We start from the raw sequence: 23,568 nt of genomic DNA on the forward strand, positions 1-23,568 counted from the left end.
CGGACTGCACCTATCCATTCTATTTAACAAATGCATTATTGCAGATAGCACGTTACACAATTGCACGTTACATAATTTCTAGGGAAAACCGAGCATGTATGCTTTAGCATGTCCTAATTATAATTGTCCTAATAATAATAAGCTTCCGTAAATTATACGATGCAGAAAGTCACAAGTATTAATCACAAGTGTAGCCATGCGAATGCACACAATTTGCACAATGAAAGTGAATACAGTATGAAAGTGAATACAGTACGAAGCAGAAACTCACAGACATCAATCAAACAGTCCTAGCGGCTACTATCGATCGTGATACATCATGTATATCTCATCTAGATATCATTTTGTTACAAAATGTCTGTGCGCGGTGAGATAGCTTACCCGCAAAGCAGTTTTAGGGTTGCCACATTTGGCGAGAAATCGCCCATTTGGCGACACTTAGCGATATACCATGGACGGATGGAGAACTGTCTGGAACGAATTCTTACCGGTTTAGCCCAGAATGTTCTCGCGCACAAGCCGAAAGCTATATAAACCGTGCTGGTCCACAGTCAGTTCGTCGAGAGGGCGAGTGTGTGTGCCTCGTCGAGAGTGCGAGCCTATCGACTTGGTATCTCGTCTAGCGAGTGAATCCCTGTGGAGTCGATCGAGCTGACAGCCGGGCAGCGAGTGCTGAGTGGGTCGAGTGTACCGTCGAGAGAGCATGTTGAGCTACGGGAACGACTGAACCGAAATGTCGGGAGCTGTGCTCTGTCTGTCATCGAGTGCATCGCGAGTTGTAGCATGGAGAGTCTCGAGAGTACGTGGAGTTCTGAGAACGACCAAGCAAAGTCGGGAGCTGTACTCTGGTGCTTTGCAATGAAGCTGTGTTCACCATGATAGCCTGATAGCCTGAAGGCTGTGTCGTTGATTGTTCCAGCGAGTGTTAGTAGATCTTCGACGACTGTAAACATGTTTTAAAGCTGTCCTCGAATATCTCGAATTCTAATTCAATCCGTTGAGTCATGCGGTAACCTAGGGAATGAATACAAAACAAAAGTTATTTTATGATCACCCAATGGATTCAGAATGTATTAGATTGAAATTAACACCTCCTAAAAGACGGAGAGATCATTTGTTGGTTTTGCTTCCGTTTAATTCGCAATATAATTCTTGGTGAACAATGAGAACACTGAATTTATTAAATTAAATCATAAGAAAGTGAAATTAATTATTTCTGTTCAAAATTTTTAATGCACTTTAGAAAAAACTACTCTTTCATGAGCAAATATGGTTACTTAGTTATGATGTCTGGTCTGACGTTTTAGGTTTCATTAAAAATTTTACAAACAGTTTCATTAAATAATTCATTCTCTTTCAGATGATAAAACCATCACACCAAGGATTCGTGAATTTGTATGTCCTTCTAAGAATGGTAAATTTACTCATCCCAAAAACTGCGGAGCATTTTACGTCTGCAAAAAGTACAAGTATAAGCTCCATCACTGTCCAGAAGGAAAACTCTTCGATCGTAAATGGCAATCCTGCGAACCTGAACAAGAAGTCACATGTGGCGAAAGAATCCATCCAGCTTGTAAGTACCCTTTACCTTTAATTTGCGTATAATTACGAAAGACATGAGATGTTTAATATTTGTGTACAAAGCTTACTTTTTATCCTTCGAAATATCTCTTGTTTCTATTTCTTCGAAATATTTCTTTCGAAATATCTATTGCTTGTTATTCTGTCATATCTTAGCCTTGTAACTGGTATACACATTGTCATATCTTAGCCTATGTGTAACTGGTCTACAAAGTTTCAGGAGTATTTTTTTAACAAATTTAAGCAAACTTGCCGACAACAATAATTACTGTGACATCTTCAACTTGCTATTCTTAAAATATTGCCTTCCTACTGATAGAACTTTCAGTATAGTTAATTGTTTCCTTTGATTTGTTGAACATCAGCTATCATGGACTTAAAGGCTAAGCAAAGATTAGCAATAAAATTTTGATACAAATCGTAATTTACACCTAATCTTTTGTGTACAAATTGTGATTAGAAATGAAATTTGGCGCTTTGCTGATGCTTCCGAGTCAAAGCGCTTGAGCTGAAGAAAGTTCATCAATGCCGCTTAACAGAAATTTTGATTTCAAAACTCTAGAGTAAAAATTATACTGGTGACTTTTCTGTTTGAAAAAGGATAATTTACGAAGAATGTTTTTTCTGTAGAGACATACGGTGAACAGCATTTTTATATGAACATAACAGACAGGCTTCAGCAAAAGCTTGATTAGGCTATTTGAATACGGCAGAGCACACGAGAATTATCTGGTTAAAGGAAGGATACCTCTGTGAAGAATTTTTTAATGGAAACTGCCTCGTATTCAGCCTGGATTGGCACATTCCCATTCAGCCTGGATTGGCTGTATGGGGAGGTGCTATAGATGAGGAAAACTATAGCACCTCCCCATACAGCCAATGCGTTCTAAATGAGTCGAACTATCAATGTTTAGCGATTTTACTCCTCGGAGCCAGGGGCTACTTCTGAAGAGAATTCAGAGCATTAGACCTAAAAATGCTCAACCGAATTATTAATATCTGAGAAAGAAATGTTTTACAAAATCCTTATCCTACTCCACCCGACCTTTCCTCAAATTTGGCACTTCTAAAGTTAAATCTTACTTTAGTGGTTATCTTTTTAATAGCACCGAAGAGATTAAAAAACTGTGGCCAGCGTAGGGATGAGCAAAACCGCTCCTTTAATAGATCAGATCGGAACCATTCGCTAACTGAAGTGAATCAGTTCTTTTAACGATTCACTGCTCACTAACAATAACCTTGATGAATGCGCTCGGAACAGGCGGGGAGCAAGAGCGGTGTGGAAAAATGGGAGTAAAGCAGAAAGAATTGAACAAGGAGGGGGATCCCTGGAATCAACTCAGCCAAACCACTCACTCCCTGGACTAATTTCTTTCAATAGTATTTTTGAGATTTCCTAAAAAAACCTTTCTACATATAACAACAATAAAAATTGTTAACAAATAATGAGAACTAAACTCACTTTTGTTAAAGATTACTATAATTGATTATGTTATTACTATAATTGATATTTCGTCGCTACTACAAAGCACAGTGTATAAATAAATTTTTAGATTGGAGCAGATTCCAAAGAACAGGAAGTTGTCAGCTCACAAAACCGGTATTTTTCTTTTTCTTTCTTTTTTTTTTTTTTTTTTTTTTTTTTAACCTAGTTTGACAAAATGATACCAAATATCGCTCGAGGTTCTATTCGGTGGGGTCCACATTTTGTTCTGCAACTTTGAAAAAATACGTTAGATGGAAAAATTTATGTTTATAAACATACACTAATTCTAATTAAAGAGAAATTCGCAGCTCTTAATTACAAGACGTTAGTAAAATAAGTAAATAAATAAAAATGTAATTTATTATTTTACATAAATATTACAGTAATATTGTATAAAAAAGGTAATACCTAACATACATAGTTGTAATATGACACACTATTCAAAGAATGGAAATGAAACAGTTCCGAGGAAGCAAAAAGAGCAAATAAATAACACTCCGCAGGAATCGGATCAGCTGCCGGCTAGAGCAGGAGCGATGAAAGAATGAATGATCACGACTCCGAAAGACACAGATCAGAGACTAGCGCCGGAGCGCAGACAGCTTGGAATCCGAGGAATTAATTCCTATAATCTAGGTATTTTAAACAGATCTTTGCACTGCCAGAATTGAAAAAAATCTCCATCCAATTTTAAACGGGGATGGTCAGTTTTGCTGAGATGCGTAGGTGTATTTAATGTTTTGTTTTTTGGGCGATACTAGATAGAACAGAAGCACACATATACACATATATAACACACATACACACATCAAAAATAGGTCAGTGAGTTTCTGGTCAATCATAAAGGAAAGAATGCTACTGTTTACATTAAAAGAAATGAAACATTTTTTGGCACGCCTCTCAACAATAGCTCTCGGTGAGCTCTGAAAGAACTGCCGTGTTGTTTTCACCGGAGCGTTGATCAATCGTTTAGTAAAGTGAATTGGTTTTTTGAATCGGTTCCGGAGTGGACAGTCCATCTCTATACCAGACACTTAAACAATATTCCCAAAGATAAGTTCTACAAAGTAATGAAGCAGGAATATGAATATGTCAAGCATTTTATGTTAAAGTCTAAAGTAAGAGCTTTGGTGGAAATCCAATTTGAATTTTCAGTTTAAAACGAATTTAGTCTTGCAACTTTATAGACGGACTATATATGGAATTGGTTTGTCGCTCATATAAATATAACAATATCGTAACGTAGCGATACATTTGTGCTGCGCCTGATTATCAGGAAATGGTGAAATAAATATCTCTATGTGGATTAAGAAAACTATATCTACAGTAATGGTTTCCCCTCTGTTACTACCATGGAGGTAGGAAAGGGAGGAGCGGCCAACCCGCGCTAAAAGTGAAGCACTGCTTTGAAGCTTCGGTCACCAGCTGGGGTGTTCTTTGTTTACATTCAGAAGCTCTCTTGACAAGATTCTGATAGTATTTCAACACACGACAGTTCCATAGAAATCGAAAAAGGGACACTTTCGCATGAAAGAAACATTCATAGTGTGATGGATAATAGCAATTTGTATAGTTTAGTGACATTTACGCAAAAATTACATCTTGGTTATTTTTCGATAACTAACAACAGCGATTTTGATTATGAATTTCTTTTATAAAATTATAAGCTGTTGCACTACAAAAATATAGATTTTAAGAAAAATGTTATGCTTAAAGAATGAAAAATACTTTACGGTACATTTAAAATTGTATACATCTTTCGATACCCTTGATAGAGTATTCGCTACTTTTATTTTATGTTCCAAACGTCAAAATGTTTTAAATAAAACAATTTTTTTTTCACGTCCATATATTATTGTAACATGTAGCTTTTAAAATTTTTTAGAGGAGAGGCTTTACTGCTGCTCATTTTAAACCCATCGTTTTAATTTTATATATCTGAAAAATAATCACTTTGGGCTTACACGTTTTATAAATATAAAATTATGTATGTTAAAATATTTGTAATTAGGCACATAGGTCAGATTAAGTTTTTATTAAATAGAGTAACGCATGCAAGGGCTATCTGTCTAAAGAGAGAGATGCCATCGTGAAGGAATTTTGAAAAAAAAACTGACCTTTGATTGGGTATTAAAAATAATACTTATAATTTTCATTCAAATTATATTCATATATATTTTTTATGTCAAACTTTTGGGTGTCTGCTAAATTAGTGTAAATTACTTTACACGAAAAATATAGTGAATGCACAGAAATTAAAGATTTGCACATGCCGGAAATGAAAAATAGGAAATATGTATGGGTATTTATGCATGTGCTTGCAAAAAGCATGAATCTGCCTTTGACAAAATACTTAAATATTCATTAAATTATTTATAAATGTATTTGAAATGAAGTATTTATTCACTTATAAACAACTGTGAAAGTACTGTGAAGAAATCTAATGATTAAATGTATCTAATTTATAATGATTATAAATGTTATCTAAATATATAATAACCTTAATATTGAATTGTAAACATAAATTGAAATCCTGTTGACAAATACGTTATAAAACTATTTAAGCAAGAATTGTTCGTATTGGAAAGCAATCTGTTAAAAGGTATTGTAAAGCAAATGCTATGAGATGCGCACTTAAGAACGTAATAAAGAGTTTTGGAATATGTATTATTGAAATGAAGGGTAAAAAAAAATCTGATAAGATTAATTAAAAGAATTATTCCCCTTACATTTTATAAGAACTCAGTTACAAGTTTTAAATAATACTTTAAAAAAAAAAAAAAAAAAAAAAAAAAAAAAACTTATTTTATTCCTTTTCAGAAATGTTCAGAGAAAGTCAAGTACTATTTAATATAAGTATTTCGCTAATTCCTAATAATTAAATTTAAAGAACTAGAAGGTAAAGGGTAACTCCAATTCCTCTCCTCTGCAAGAAGGGTAACTCCATTTATTCCAGCCTCTTCTTTCTGATCACAGGCACAATTCCTTTCCAAAATGCACCAAGCCTACGTGGCATAAACAATGCCTAGTACTTCATTATAAGTGCTCGTAGAGACTAAAGGCACCACAAGGTCTTCTTGATGGAAGAAGGCCGAATCCAAAGGCGTTCTTCCCTGATATGACATCTCGAGCGACGGTAATCGTACTAAATCCATTTTCTAACACAGCGTACAATTAACCTAGAAGTTATGTAGCATTAACTCTTCCTTAACTAAATTGAATTTTTAGCAAGATGTATCGAAAGTTAAATTTATTTACAAGCTCACTTTAATGTTTTCCTTTAATTCATTCTGTTTGGCCTGTACTTCTTAAAGTTAGTTCTTGATACAAACAACTATTTTTATGATAAATGCAAGCTAAAGAGACTCCCCTTTCCCCATTTTTATTCATGTTCTAACACATATTTATTACACATGCCATAACACTCATGTTAAATATTATAAAAATCTAGTAAATTTCTCTTGCATCTTCCATTTTCAAACATGTATGAAACACGTATCTCATAATGTTTTATCAGAATAATTCCTTCTTCTAAATTAGACAAGAATAATATTTAAAAAAAAATCTTGAAAGTTAAACAATATTGAGCTCGAACTTGTACATATATTTTGTACATTCACTAAGCTTAACTAGGAGTGCATTAATAATTATATTCTACAGCGTATTAATTATATAGAATTAAATAATTCACTGTAATTCCTTTAGTAATTATTTAATTATGGTGCATAATACAGTGTTAATTGAATTTTTACAGATGCAGCGAAAATGTTGCGTTCCAAGATGCAAGTCAAATTACTATCCAAATAAGCTTTAAATTTTTATATTTAGTGAAAATTATTCAAAGATAAATAACTGGAGAGTGTTTTTATTTTGATATGCAGTATGAAGTAATAAGCATATTAGATTTTAATTTGTTTAATAAAACATAGGTAAATTTACTATTCTGGAAAACATTATATATACATATATGTGTGTGTGTTTCAGCATGTATTTGTAAATGTTAAAATTTGAAGGAATTAGAATAATCTGTACTGTATATTATGAAGTTACATCTAAAATATTGGCCTCAGGTTTTGTATTCATTTTATACAAGTGAAAAATCTATGTGTAAATCAAATAGTGAAGAAATGGAAAGAGTTTATATCGCTGTGTTCACAGCTAACATATTTTTATCTTAAAATTATCTGGCATAAACAATTATATGTAAATAATAAGAAAACTTATCTGAGAAGCAAAACTTTCTGTTGAATGTCAATCTTTTGACTAAACCTGAAATATAAATTTTTGAGGCTTTCGAATTTCTGGGTAATGTTTTTTATATGAGAGAGCAAAAACATAGTTTCTTGTATTGCTTGGAAATAAGTGAAAATATTTAGTTATGATTTAATTTTGAATGCCAGTCACACTGCAGTTAAAAATGATATAATATTCATTTTAGCCAGTGTAGAACTATTTGATTTTGCAGTGTTCAATGCTATTAAACTGCAAATACTGTTATGTAACAAAAATATAGTAAAGAAATTGTAAATATAGTATTGTAAAGAATGTCACTGATTAGCAAGCAAAATTTAATATTATTTGAGAAACTACCTTCAGATGCAACCCCATCGTCTAAGTGTAAAAGATTAGTACTCAGTACTTTTTGTTAATAATGCTTATAGGAAGAGAAAAATATATTTGTTTGTCATATACTACAAGAAAAAAAAAAAGCGCGCCGACCCAAGATCATCCCAGCTGACCGCATTTTGCTGCGACGTCATCAAAGTTAGCTATGGACCTTAACGCTTCTCATATATTCCATGACGTTTAGCTACGGCCTTCAATTTTCGGAGGTTCCAAAATGTAAACGTACATACCATGCACGGTTTATTCTCCCCTACGCATGCGCAATAACCTACAACTACCCGATAATAATAATACACCTCTCTCTTAGGAGCTGCCGTTCTTCCCTTAATCATGAGATGAACGGTTACTTGAATTGTGAATATTTACAGATCTACAGAGAGTTTAATTTCTTTTTTATATGATGAAACGTAAAAATCATTTATACCGGTGAATATCTAAGAATACTTGAGAAATTCTTGTTTATTTTAATATCAGAATTTTTAATTTTAATGATATATTCACCAACAGTTGATAAAATATCGAGAGCATTTTTAGCTTTTAATCTTAAGCTTTGTCAGTGTGAAAATATTCTTTTGTGGTTTGGGTCCCCTCTGTGAACTTCATTCGACTTCCGACAGTCGTTCCTACGCTACACTTGGCCACGCCTCAGCTACACTTGGCCACTCCTCTGCTACAACACAAAACATGGTTCTATGCAAAAAAAGTTCTGTACATTCTGTTTCTACAGGTACGATTGAGTGATTTAAAAGATATACATTACATTTATACATATATAGTATTATTTTAACATAGGTATTTTCCCACAAAATCGGACCTTTTTCTGAAATAACATACCAATTTTTTTCCATATTTCGATTCTACGACTCAAATTATGCCAAACTGCCAAATTTTGTAAAAATCGCAAGAGTAGTTTCTAAAAAATTAGCTCTCCATATTTTAGCTTCCGCCTTGTTAATTGAGCTTGGTATATATATATATTAATCTCTCTTTTTTTATTAAACCTATTTGATTCTTCCTTTCATATTTCGAAATTTAGGATCATTCCAAATACAATTCGCCCGTTTTTTATGATTTATTTTTAAAATTTGTACTTTTAAATAATTTTTATAAATTTTTCGAAAACGATTTTTAATTATAAACTATCAAATTTTTAACATCGTCTTAAAGTAGATGCATTTCTAAGCATACCTGCAAAAATTAGATTTTTTTTTATTTAAAATTTCGTAAGATATATGAGAATTTACATTTTGGGGCCTTTTCGAGTTTTGCATATTCCTTATAAACGATAATAACGTCCAATGTGGTTTACGTACTTTGTTAAAATTATTTGAAAGAATGAACGAAGCACCTTTTTCTCCGGGTGCACAGTGAAATGGAAATGCAGAAAGGTTGCCATAAATTAAGAATTTCGTTAAGTGAATTATTCTTGGGACAAACGGATAAAAAAATGCGCTAAGTTAAATTTTTAAATTCTCCAGAAATTTCTCATCAAAAATCTCAAATTTAATATCCAAGCATAATTGGAGTCGTAGAATCGAAATATGTAAAAAAAGTGGTACGTTATTTCAGAAAAAGGTCCGATTTTGTGGGAAAATACCTATGTTAGTATAATTGGATATGTTAGTATATCTAACATACATCTGTTTCGAGACAAGGAAAACACAAGTTAAATTTCGACAGAAATATAGGAAGAATTTTTTTTTTTTTTTTTAGTCTAAAGGGATTTGAATTCCGAAGGACTATTAGTTTCGTTTTGGCATTTTGCGTCGGACGGATAAATGTCGGTTCACTTTTCAAACTGTTGCCATAAAATGTTAGAGTCCTGCATTATATTTGAAGAAATTAAATAATGAAAATCTGCGTAAATGTATGTATATTTCTCACATTGTCATAAAATAACGGTACATAGAGTCATCGAATTTTGAATAACGTAATCCTCCAACGAATATGAGCATGTGGAAGACCAAATTTGAAATTTGAAATTTGTTTTATGATCGATTTCCTATTTTTTAAAACTTTGACGAATTTTTGATTAACAAACTCAAGGATTTCAAAGCGAGCAATGGCAACGTTGTGCAGAAAAAACATTTTTATCTCCAACGCGTGAGTCTCTGTATCGGAAATTCTAAAGATATGCTCGTTTTAAAACTATTTTGCGATATTGCTGTTGCACTGGATCTTATGGTTTAAGTGCGAGGAACATGATATTTAATAAAGAAAGGTAACACACAAAATGTTAAAAAACGCCCCTTTGGACGTAATTTAAAATCTGAAACATTTCAGTTTTTTTTTTTTTTTTTTTTTTTTTTTTTTTTTGTGCAGAGTGTACAATTCCTTTCAATGGAAAAGTTTTTATTTAGTAAGAAAGCATGAAATTTCATGTATAAACACCGGCTATTTGTTTCCAGTTTCAATTTCTACCTCCTTAATTTTATATCTCTGAATTTATGTCCATCGACTCACTTGCTCTGAAGTAACTTGCACGACTTTCAAAAAGTGATCTATTTCAAAAAGTGTTTTTCAAACAAGTGATCTATCAACCATTAATTTCTTATCTTCTCTGCACCTTCGACTTTCACCTCCAGCCTCAGCAATAGAAATATTGGAAGAAGCAAGCTAAACTTATTTCAATACCGAAACCCGGGAAAGATATTACGAAGCCTGGTGGATATCGCCTGATTAGTCTTTCACCCGGACTTAGTGAAATATATGACCTTGTCATACTCAACAGAATATGTCCTTACATGGATTTATTACGCCCTGAAAAATTCGGGTTCAGACGTGGATTATCAACTATGAAACAGCTGGTAAGACTAACTGAGTTCATCGGAGATGCAATTCATAATAAATCTTGTGTTGCCTTACTCATGCTAGACCGTCACTATTTAGACATGGCGAAAGCTTTCGACCGCGTCTGGCATGAGAAGCTCATTTACAAGTTGATCACCTTTAATTTCAGCAAGGAACTTATACCGCTCATTCGCTCCTTCATCACAGAGAGAAAATTCTTTGTCAAATTTGGAAATGAAATCTCAGACTACAAAAGGAGCACTGCTGGAGTAGCCCAGGGATCAATTTTAGGGCCGCTCATTTATATATTCTACGTCGCAGATTTCCATAAAGTGCAAATCAGTCAAAACCATTTCCTCAGATGCTTCGCGGACGACACCACGTTAGCTGTTAAATCCATGAGAATTGAGCTTGCTGTTAAAAGTTTTTGGATGTTATGCCTTTAATTGAAACATGGTGTACTAAGTGGCGCATCTGCATCAATGCACATAAATCGCAATTTCTTATTATTCGACGTAAGGACAATTAAGAACTTTTTCGATAAAGCGCTTACTTGCGCTCATATGAAGCACTTCAACGTATTTCATTACGTCGCACTCAAAGAGGACTTTGAAATTAGACCGTTCGCAGCTCACCTGACCAGGGACTTTAACGTTCCTACGTAGAATGTCTACCTCATAATTTCTCAACATATCCTCTCCCTTATTATTTGATTGCACATTGTACATGTACAATTCACTTAGTTTTTATGTATTCTCACGCATCTTATGTATTTATATGTTTTTTATTTGCATTTTTACTTATGCATACACATTAATTTTCAAGTTAGAATTTTCACTTCAAATTCTTACTGTACCCTCACAGCGCATTACATCAGCTGTTAGATTCACCGTCTTGCCTCTCCATTGTTCGCTTTCTATCTGGCTTAGCTCTTAGAGCCTTTGTGATGTATGGTCACCCCCCTCTTCTCACCTTTGACCTTTCTGTCACTTATCAAGATTACTCTATGTCATCGGCCTATGGCAAAATTGTTATTGAGCCAGATACGTCGCGCTCGTACTGACTGAGCAATAGTTCTTCATGCTGCTTCATGGATTTTCACGCATGTCTTACCAGTTTAGCAAGATAGCTATTTATCTCAATGTTAAGTAGACTTGTCCCTGTAATCTTATTTTTCCTGCAGAGCTCTTCAGACTTTTACTGTTATATTATACTAAAGATACTGTAATTTGACATATCGACTAAAGTTATTTACATATACACATTTTTGCAAAAGAATCGAAGCACCATGAAGGAAGTGGTTCTTTTTGATGAAATTGAATATGTCTATAGCTCATACACAGATAATAAAATGATTAAAAAATCATAGTTCCTGTTTATGGCTCAAAATCATCCACTGAGCGTTCAAATTAGTAGTTGGTCGAACCGCCCCTGGCGGCAATGCATGCTTGAATTCATCGAGGCAAGGAGTGGTAGAGATTCCTAATGTCATCCTACGACACATTCTGCCAGGCATTCATCAGTTGTCGCTCAAGATATGCGATATTTTCTGGTGCCCGAATCTGGCGGCCCACCATGTCCCAGACTTGTTCAATTGATGAAAGGTCTGGTGACTTTACTGGCCAAGGAAGATTATCAACTGCACGGAGACAGTCCAAAGATATGCGAGAGGTAAGTCGCCTGGCATTATCTTGTTGGAAAGTGGCCCCAGAATGACGTGCCATGAAGGGTAATGCAACTGGCCGCAGGATGATATCAGCATATCGTTGAGCTGTTAAAGATGTACGGAGGATGACTAAAGATGACCTGCTGTCATAAGAAATAGGGCCCCACACCAGGGGTTATGGCTGTATGCCTTTGTAAAACAAAGGCTGATTGGGGCCGCTGGCCCCGTCCTCTCCAGACACGAACACGGTGGTCATCCACATTAAGAGTGAAGCGGGATTCATCGCTGAACACTATACGATGCCAATCTGATGACAGCCATGATGTTTGGCTGCGACACCACTCCAAGCGACTCCGCCGATGTTGTGAGGTCGAAGGCAAATGTCTTAAAGGTCTCTGTGAGCGTGACCCCGCCTCAGTAAAGCGCCGTGAGATGGTGGATGGTACCACGGGAGGTATAGACTGTAGTGCGTAGACGGGAGGCTGTAGTGCGTTGAATAGTCGACAATGATACCGTTGGGGCCGTTCGGGCCTGGCGAACAATCATCTTATCTTGCCTCATATTTGTACTCCTTGGCCTTCTAGAGCCTTCATTTCGTCGGCAATTTCCTTGTAGCAACCCATTGTAGCCAACATCTTTGCACAGGAGTGTCTGTACGCTGCAGGTGGCAGCCTATTGCTCAGTATGACCACCCAGCTTCAGGCAACCCTACAATGCGACCACATTCGAAGTCGTTTAGTTGACTGTAAAGTCTTCGATATTGTCGTAATGGCGTCTTTAGTTGCTTCTTTATGGAATTACAATAGCAGCAACAAAAAAAAGATATAAATTATCCGCATCTATTATTGGTTTTATGCTTTGCGAGTTGCGCATTAGAAATGCGAGCTATGATCGCAATTCCTGTTCCTTTGCCTTGAAACTTTGATCATTTGCATGTTCGATCAAGATGTTTTTGCATACAAAATTTCGTCACGATCGCAAAAGTCTTTCTTGGTGCTTCGATTTTTTTGCAAGAGAGTGTATACAAAATTCGTAATAATATCTTCATCAAATTTTGTGCTTAACGACTTTATATTTGAATCTCTCATTGTATTTATACATTTTTAAAAAGGTGTATATTATTTAGTTTTTCTATCACTATTCAAATATCTAAATCAGTTTTCGTTTTTCACATTAAATTTACTGAATTACTGAATCGCAAGATATAGAATGAAATCACTAAAGCATTTAGGAGCACTCTTCCTTCTTTTCAAATGCTGTTTTAAGGACTTTGAATGAAAGTGCTCTGACTTAAAGTAATTCGAAGGGAACTATTACTAACTGAAATTCTAATATATGCCTTCCTTAATGATTCTCTCAGTGGATCCCGATGAACCTCAAGATAAAGAAGTCGATCCAAATCCAACTTTCACGTGCATTGAGAACCATGGTCGATTCGAGCACGATGATTACTGTGACTGGTACTACAATTGCCATGATAAGAAAGCGTCTCTTCGCGAATGTCGGCGAGGAAAATATTACGACAAGAAGAAGAGGAAATGCATACATTCTAGAGATGTATTCTGCGAAAACCGTAAACAACCTGAAGGTAAAATACATTTTACACGTGGAAATAATGCAATAAAACTGCATTTTTAAGTAATTCCATGTTAATCTGATTTATTATTTGAAAAAATTATTATGAACTTTTCAGATAGAGATATCACAGCAATATCATCAACGACTGAACAAGGTAAGAAATAATACTGTTATATATATATAATAATTTTATTTAGCATTTTCTGTCTCTATAATAATGTTGCAGTTATTTAGTACTGCACCATAATAATGTTGCAGTTATTTAGTACTGTTATGTAAACTGACGATAGAGTTAAAAATCGTATACATAGAAAATACAATAATTATATATTTTTTTAAATTATACATTTATTTCTAGGTATTTTCAATGAGACACAATGTAATTCTATAGTTTACTTTTTGTTAGTTAAATATAAGCATATCTTAATTTCTGCTTATTCTTATTCTGCTTTATTAAATTTGTATCAAATACAAGTCAAGAATAGGCTTATATTTCCTATAAACAATCTACGATATTTTAGATTTGAATTTTATAAGAAAAGAATTCTAATTTCAAGTAAACAGTTTTATTCCTCATTAGCTTCTAGAGTTATTAGGGTTTTGTGAAACAGGAGGCGTAATTAATGAGCAATGCCCTCGGCGAGACTCAAACCTGCACCTCTCGATTATGCGCCGAGTTTGCTACCATTACACTGCAAAAGCATGCTGAAAAGAAAGAGAAAATACTCCTTTATCAATCCGAATTCATCTCCGTCCTCTATGTCCTTAAATGGATACTGAAAAGTAATTTTGCAAGAAATTCTAACTTTTATATTTTTACAGATTACACATCTTGCTTGAATGCACTTTTTAATACAGAAAATAATAATTGTCTGATTATCGATATTAAAGATGTTTACAAAAAATTATACTTACCTTTTAATATTAAGTTTGCTTGGGTTAAAGCCCGTATTGGAATACTCGATAATGAGAAAGCGGATGTGGTCTCAAAAGAGACTGCCCTGGGGAATGTTTCGGGGACGCCCAGTGTTCAAGGTTCCCAGAAAATAGCAGTCAGATCGTAGATCATCACTCGTTGAAAAGGTACGTGACCCAGAGATCTTTGCCTTCCTATATTTGTTCTGTCTCTTTTTAAAAGAGAAAATGAAATCCAATAATGGAGCAAACCTGTACTGTACGTGTACTGTACGTGCTGGAGACATCCGGTGCGGCATATTGTGGCATAAGCAATTTTAAAAACAGTAGGCAAATCTTTTAGCATATCTTAGCATAACTTGGCATATCTTATAGCATAATTTTCAGTAGAATCGGCGCTACGGCTGTAGCGAAATTCCTCCATGGCGTCCTGACTCTAGTAGCGTCTCCGTTCTGCGGGCTTACGCTTCGCGCACGCGCAGTACACATTTTTTCATTGTAACGTTTAATAATCAATTTGCTTAACCTTATTTCATATTTATTTCTTAATGCATTTTTGTTTGATATTCCATCCTATACTGGCTGTTTTAAAATTTCTTTTTAAATTTATTTGAATTCATATTTTCCACAAAGGCATCTCTCATCCAAATAATTGTTGAATGCCTTGTCATAATCAAATAATTTAAATACATTTTACAGTTTCTTTCTAATGCAGCTTTTATATCTATTTATATATCTATCTAAATTTTCTTATATATTATATATCTATATCTTATATATTAAAATTTCCAAGACACTTTGTCTAAATTTTTAAAAAAAATTTTGTAGCGAAAAAGTTTCAATTGTCTGTTTCGGCGAAACGCGTAATGGGGTTAGCTTGATTCGACGTTCAAATAAATTAAATTTCCCTTGAAAAGCCAGTTTGGAAGTCGAATTGGGCTAATTTACCATTTTCCGCTTAACTTTTTAATCTGATTCTGTTTTGTTTTTTTTTAATGTTTTATATGTCTAATGGTTTGATTTTCATATGTATTAATTTTTTTAAAACGTGTTGAACATTTTGGAGCAGCAGCTCTTGGTAACTTTTAGGCGAGCTTACTACAATTTTTATATATCTATATCTTATATATATATATATATATATATATATATATTATACTATGCACATTTTGCTATATTATATGTCTATATTTTCTTGCTGATTGAATTATCTTACCTATTAGTAATCCAAAAGACATACACATTATTCGTAATCGATCCTCTAATGACTAGGCTTACCATATCTTTTTTGCTCAAACCCGAAGAATTTTGAGAAAACACTCGCACAGAAAATGAAACCTGAAAAAGCAACTACTGAGAAAAAGGAAAATAAAGAAGAATTGAATAGGCTAAATAAAGACGTTATTAACAAAAAAAAAAAAAAAAAAAAAAAAAAAAAAAAACTTGTAAAATAAATTTTTTAGTAACTCAATGTATCATTCATTAGTGTCTAGTGTTTTATCACTAGTGGGAACTTTGTTTAAAAATTCATTGTTTTCTTTAACAGTATTGAAAAATTCACTGCAATTTAGTTGACTATTAATTTTGCAGCTTAGTAAAGCTTTTACTGTCGATTCATCCAGTTTACCTCTTTCTTCAAACCATTTTTTATGAAAAATATAATTGACAGTGTTCTTTTGATTGCTGCCAGTGTGTCTCGCATGCTTGAAAATGTAATCTATCATTTAAATGGCACTGTGCAATGAAATGTGTTTTTCTTTGAAATAACTGAAATTTTTTATTCATTTTTTTTCCACAATTTTTCTTTTTCTAAACTTCAGAATTAGCTGACCAAACCTTTTGAAATCATTAATTCATCAAAAACATTTTAGTTTGCGTTCTTAATCTAACTGTTCTCACTTTACCATCTTTTCCTGGAAGCAGTTCCGTAATCTTAGCCAACGGCCAATTCAATCTTTTCTTGATATCATCTCCTATCAACACAGCGTCATTCACTCGAATATTTGGAAACTGAGAATTTTGCTCGCAGTGCTTTCGCAGCCAAAAGTTTTTTCATGCTCAGGCTAACTGCAAGAACGCACCACGTTGCGTGAAATGTGGTGGAAAGCACGAATCCGAAGACTGTGTTAACTGATCCTACCTGCTGTGCAAACTGCGAACAATTCCATACTGCCAGTTTTATGAGTTGAACGTATTATCCTAAGCTTCGCTCTGCACACGTCGTTCCAGGTGTCTCATATACAAACGCAGTTATTCAAAGCGGCAATATCCAGAAACAAACCGCACTAGCTCCTGAAATATCAGTACTTACTTAAAACCTAGACCAAGCTAAGAATGTTATTGGAAAGCTCACAGCAGCCGTAGCAATGTTAAAAGACGCATTGCAAGCTCGCCCTGGCCCTAAACCTACGGAAGCATCAGCCAAGAATAACTGCAAGAATGCACCACGTTGCGTACATCATGTATAATCTCACCGTATATGCGTGCACTGCATTGAAAATTGTTCTTTGGAACGCTAATAACATCGTCACGAAACTCCATGAACTGCATCCATTTATCTCCCAACATGACATCGATATTTGCATGTTCACGGAATCCCACACTACTCGCTCGAACAACCAGAAATTGGCTAATTTTTCAAAATACAGATGTAACAGGATTCATCACGGTGGTGGCGTTGCTCTCATATATGTTGAAAGAACTCTTGACTCCTGTTTCATCTCTGCAAACAACGCTAATGGATTTTAAGCACTGAAAGTGTGCGTCGCTTTACCTAAATATGGACCCACTGTCTTTTGTACCCTTCAGTTCCCCAGGAAACTTAATTAATAAAGTGCATATGGACTCTCTATTAAGTGCAAATATGCCAATTATACTTAGCGATTATGCCAGCGCAAAACGTTCAGATTGGAGATGCTGCAACACAAATAGAAATCGACATGTGATTCACGACTACGTCACGAATAATTCAGTCTTCCTTCACGTGCCAAATTAGCCAACCTATAGGCCTAGCATTGTCAGCAGAAGGCACGACATCCTAGACTTCGTCATCACGACTGTAAACATTCCCATGGCTCTCGCTGTGCATTATGAACTGTCCTCCGATCATATTCCAGTCATTGCTTACCTGGGAATACAGAAAAGCAAGTATTCTCCCCTATTAAAATTACCCACTAGGACCTGTTTCACAACATCAAAGCCACCTAGGAATTTAAGATTGGTACTTTAAAATCAAAAGCGACTCTGCCATTACATTATTATAAACTTTCTCATACGTTACCGTGATGATCCAACGTGCAATGTGTACAATAATTTTGAGAAGCACAAGCTTCCTCCAAACATCAGAAAATTCATGAAAGCAAGGAACCGGCTCCGAAAAGAATTCAACAGATCATGTGATCCATCAATTAAAACCGAAGTTAATAGGCTAAAGTGCAAAATCAAGGTTTTGATCCAACAACACTGAACGTAGAAATGGAACGACAAAATTTCAGTTATCAATTAGGATTCAAACTCTGTTTAGAAAAAACTAAAAAGTTTTAAAACACAAGTTGTCAAAACACAGAGACTGGCTTATAGTAACAAAGATAGGGCGAAGCGTTTTGCATAGCACATACCGTTTAAACCCAATGCACAGCCTACCAATCAGGAATCAGAGAAAGAAATCATTAAATTTGTTGAAAAATGATTAAATTTCCTAGCTCACGTAATATACTGAGCTTTGCCTCACCATTTGAAATTAAAAATATTATTAGGACTCTTAACCCGCAGAAAGCACCAGGTATTGACGCTGTGACTAACAAGATAAAAAATCTGATGTGCACACCACATGACTTCCTTGTACGGAATATTAAATAATCTGCATTTTTTCCTGCATTTCATTTAAACTTACTGAATTGAATTAAATCTACTTCGTCGATAGCGCATAAGCCGTAACAGATTAAATGCACTCTTAAAAATTCACTTAGCGACACTTTGGCGATAGGTTCACTTAACGGTGTTACATCTCATTCATTTTATAACTCAGAATGAAAAAAAAATATATCATCTGTAAAATTATCTAATCGTTGCCATATGTTTTATTCAAGTTCTACAATAAATCTAAAACGATATGTAAAAGAAATTAAACAAATAAAAAAGAAACGTTTTTCACAGACGATTCGGCACCGTTTCTCTAATGTGCATGCGCTACTCATAAACATTCTCCTCTGTCCGAGACAGACTGTCGACAAAATTTGTTGCTAATACGAAATACTTATTTCCTCGAATTTCATTACAGATATATTTCTCATTCAGTTAATTCTGTTCTTAGTTCGCGACAAGGTAAAAATACATAAAACCTCAAATATCTTCATTAAAAGTTGAAAAATATAGAAAAACATAAAACAACAAATCCAGTTAAAACAATTAAAAAAATAATTTTTACAATTCAAATTAGAGTTTCTGCGCAAAAACCAGCAATTCAGCCAGCAGGCAAGAAGAAGGATTTTTCGAAGCACAAAACTAGTTTCCTTTTGATTCCACACGGCAAAACGACACTGAAGGTGCAGAACGATTTAATTCCCTATTCTGCTAAGTTTCAAATGTAAACAAATATGGCTGCTATGGTAAACAAAAATTAGGCTTAGCCGCACTTAGCGAACATTTAAATTGCTGATAATTCTACAACTATTTCACGAAGATTAACTAAAGGCATAAAAACCTTAACCGGAAGATAAGAACAACATAATTTAATTATTTTTAAAGCAAAAAAATACTCAATTTACCAACACATAAGAATAAAAAAACTGAGCTCATGGAGCCGAGTCACAGAGTGGGTATACATATATATCTATATTAACGTACTTTTGTTCCGACCAATTGCTACCAAAAAGGGAGGCGCACAAATACATATTATAGCAGCCCTATATGCAAAACTTCAATGTTCTGTGGCCACTTGTTTTTGAGTTATGCGAGATACATACATACATACGCACGTACAGACGCTACGAAAAAAAAATTCATTTTGAATCCATTTTAAATCAGTTTTACAATTCGCTTGAGGAAAACGAGACCTTTATTCCGTCCTTACTTACTTAAATATCACGCAAAAAACATCGTTAAATTGCATTCGATAGCGATAAAAATGGGTATTTTCGTTGAAATATGATACCTGGAATTTTTCGTGATTACAATACTTCCCTTATTTTGTACGAGAAAGTAAAACGCCTTCCGGATAAAATTATCAGTAAACTGACTAGCATTCTGAATGCATGTCTGCACAGATCGTACTTTCCTGTTGCATGGATACGTGCATACATTAATCTTCCTATACAAAAACCTGGTAAATCGCAAGATATAGAACTATCAGGTTGCTTTCATCGTTAAGCAAGATACTAGAACAATTTATCTGCAGTCGCATTAAAGATTCTCGCTACCACTAACAAACAACATGTATTCCGTAAAGGACTTTCCACCACCACGCAGCTTATCAACATTTCAGAATTCATAGGAGGTGCCTTGCATTCTTCGATAAAAATTAGTTTTCTCCCTTTCATTCAAATGTCTAACTTGTCTAATAATGTGTTCTCTATGTCAAGCAACGAAACCGCCTTCCTCACCAGTTATGATTTGTTTAAAAATATTGATGTTACTATCCGTCAATCAATTTTTACTAGCAGGAACTCTTTCAGATGCGCAGTCACTGAGTGTAATACAAAAAGAAAGCAAACTTTTCCTTTTCTAGATCATTCACAGGAATTTCATGCACTATTTTTGCTGTGTTAAGCATATTTAGTGTCATTGTAAATGACAAACGATGACAAATTAGCTAGTAGCATCTGCCAAACTTTACTGATGTTATCATTTGTTAACGAGAGGTTCTAATTTCACCATCGACATCTGTCGTTCTTTAGAAGGAATGTTTTTGTATTCAACTCTGCTAACAAAAACATTATCCGCATAGAATTAAAAAGTCTGTGAGCAACAGGTTTGCTACGTTTTGGTTTTGAGGAGTGATATTTCTTAAGCAAGCGCATTACATCCTCTTCATTAAAAATCTAGAAATCATATAATAACGAACCATGGAGACCCAAAATTTATTTAGATTTTGCTCAGAAATTACAAAACCCGAAATTAGAGCTAACAAATAAATCCTGACATTCCATAAAGCTCCCAATCTGTTATGCTTTTGCAATCTAAGATTGTAGAGTCATTAGGTTATTTTGAAGCAGGAGACGGGAAAAATGAGCAATGCCCCCGCCGGGATTCGAACGCTAGACCTCTCGAATACGCGTCGAATAGGCTTCCAATTACACCATGAAGGCATGCGGAAACGAGAGAGAAAATACCTTATATACCCTCCCTTTTAATATACGACTGGGGATGACGGGACCCAATCGCCAGATTTTGGTGGCGACGAATTATCGTCCACCATCTTTTTAGTTTGAACGCCATTGAAGAGATATTAGGGTATTTTGAAGCAGGGAGGAGACAGGCGACGACCTCCACAGGACTCAAACCTGGACCTCTCGAATGAGAGCCGAATGTGCTACCTTTACACCATGAAGGCATGCGGAAAGGCGGGAGAAAATACCTTATAAAATAAACGACTAATTAGATTCAGAGTCTTACTAAAACCATGAACCAAAGCAAACTGTATTATTTAATCCAGCCACCTCTGTAGAACTAGTATCTTTACATAGCATTTCTGTGTGCTGCTCAGATTTACAACTCACATGAATAAAACAGAAACTGCCCTGCATTAACAATGTACTCTATTTACAATAGATACTAATCCGCATACGTTCTAAGCCCATATAGGTTAAGTATCATTTCAGTGAAAATATAAGAATATTTTGCACTCCCTTATAGGTCAGCAGCGGTACACCAGAACGCCCTGGCGCACAATTTGAGAACTAACACTTAAATAATAAACTGCTGTCTTGAATCAGAACTTATTTGTCAATACAAGAAAACAGATGTTATTGTTTTTACTAAGCGAAAAACTCATGTCTGCAAAAATCATATTTTGTCAAAACAGGAAATATTGCCTACACATATGTTATACCAACGAATACTTTCTTATTCATATTTCAGGCTGCAAAAATCAGGTTCCAAGTGCGAGAATGTATTATAATTTGAGAATTGCGATTTCAAGCTTTTCGTTTTAACTTTTTTTTTTTAATTCTTGCTTTATAAATATAATAAAGATTAATAATTTTTTTCCCTTTTCAGTGGTTTCTACCACACAAGAATCAGTCTTCGAGTGTCCAAAGAAAGAGGGCAAATTTGCTCACGAAAGAGATTGCTCTATGTTTTATCACTGTAAAAAAGGGAAGCACACAATCCACAGATGTCCTAAAAACAGACTCTTCGATGAAGAAAGGCGTAGCTGTGAAGACGAGGAACGTGTATCATGTGGACACAGGATACATCCAGACAGTATGTGTTAATACACTTTGCTGTTTAAATCCTTATTCTAATTTAATTTTTAACTGGTTAAGCGCTGCGTTGGTCATCACTGACTGATAGTAGACTTTTCATTCAGGACGCTTTTCTTAAATGAATGCATTAAATGAAAAAATAACGGTGTTAAGTTAGAATACACTGCCACCTATTATATACAGAGAGAAACTCTCACTTGACCACCTGGATTCGGCTAAGCAACACGTCAGAGCATGTACTAGTAATTACTGCTAATAAAATAGTTAGTTCTCTATTTAATATAGTTCGCTCATTAGTTTAGAATTATACTACAAACGGTATGAATGCAATAAATTAGCAAAAAATACTGAACTAAGTAATAAAATTAATGCGAAAAATATTCGTATGAGTACATGAAACAGATAAATAGAGATTCTAAAATTACAGATGAAACTTCATTCTAAAAATACAGGATATATCAAGTTGACTATTAAAGTTAATTGACCCTAAACGCTAAACATTGGTAACATCGAAAACCTTAAAAATATGTGAGAAATAAATGCACATATTTTATGCAGCTGATATTAAACTATACCGTTAAAACTACGGAAAAGAAACTTGTGCGTAAAATCAAATAAATTACATATGTAGTCAGTTGCAGAGAGAAAATATAAATAAAACAGAAATTATAAGGAAATTTATTATAAAGGTTGAAAATGTGAAAAGTTAATAAAAGCACATCTAAATAAAGTAAAATAGTATACTTAGTAACGGTAAGAGTATTAGAGCGTAAGAAATATGTAAACAAATGTAAGGATTATTCAATAAATTGTATATGAATAAACGGTCATAAAATAAATATCTAATTTAAAAACCTAGTATGTTTAAGAAATTTAAACATGTGAAAAAAATCATGTAATATTAAATGAAACAATAAAGCATTATTGTGATAAAAATACGAGTAAAAATGGTAAGAAAATGTTACGAAAGAGAGAGTGCGCAGAATAATTAAAGATATTAGGAATATAAAAGGAGTTAAAATTACATCTAATATTAAATAAATTAATTATCTCGTTAGAAAATAGAGGAAATAAATTAAAATTAAGAATATGTTGAAAAGTACTAAAAAGGTAAGCAATCAAAAAATTAAAAGTAATGTTTAAAATTAAATAGAGTCACGTATATCGTTAGCAAGTATAATAAATAAATTAAAAATTAGAGTACGTTTAAAATTATGAAGGTTAAAATGTACAAAATTATATCTAAAGTTAAATAATATAATAAATTAAAATGCGTATCTGAAAAATTACTCTCTTAAAATATAACAAATAAATCAAAATTCAGAGTATGTTGAAGAATACAAACGTTAAAAAGTACAAAAGATGAAAAATTACACCTAAAATTTAATAATATAAAAACGATAAGCGGGTATTTGAGAAATTAAGCATGTAAAATATGGGAAATGAGTTAAAAATTAGAATCTATTCCTTAAAAAGGTATGAAAAAATTGTATGTAAAATTA

At 33.9% G+C, this 23,568-nt stretch overlaps 1 protein-coding gene across 2 annotated transcripts in view; it reads left to right on the forward strand.

Annotated features, from left to right (window-relative positions):
- LOC118200626 (uncharacterized) overlaps window positions 1-23,568 on the forward strand; it is a 165,326-nt gene that overhangs the window by 76,283 nt on the left and 65,475 nt on the right. For both annotated transcript variants that reach the window (XM_085824249.1, XM_085824250.1), the window contains exons 8-11: window positions 1,361-1,573; window positions 13,510-13,737; window positions 13,843-13,881; window positions 21,858-22,064. In XM_085824249.1, coding sequence (XP_085680375.1) covers window positions 1,361-1,573; window positions 13,510-13,737; window positions 13,843-13,881; window positions 21,858-22,064 — 687 coding nt within the window. The remainder of the gene's footprint in view (window positions 1-1,360; window positions 1,574-13,509; window positions 13,738-13,842; window positions 13,882-21,857; window positions 22,065-23,568) is intronic.

Source organism: Stegodyphus dumicola, chromosome 9, assembly GCF_044657685.1.
Source record: "Stegodyphus dumicola isolate Sdum_Otavi_A_Nest chromosome 9, ASM4465768v1".
Classification (NCBI taxonomy): Eukaryota; Metazoa; Arthropoda; class Arachnida; order Araneae; family Eresidae; genus Stegodyphus; species Stegodyphus dumicola.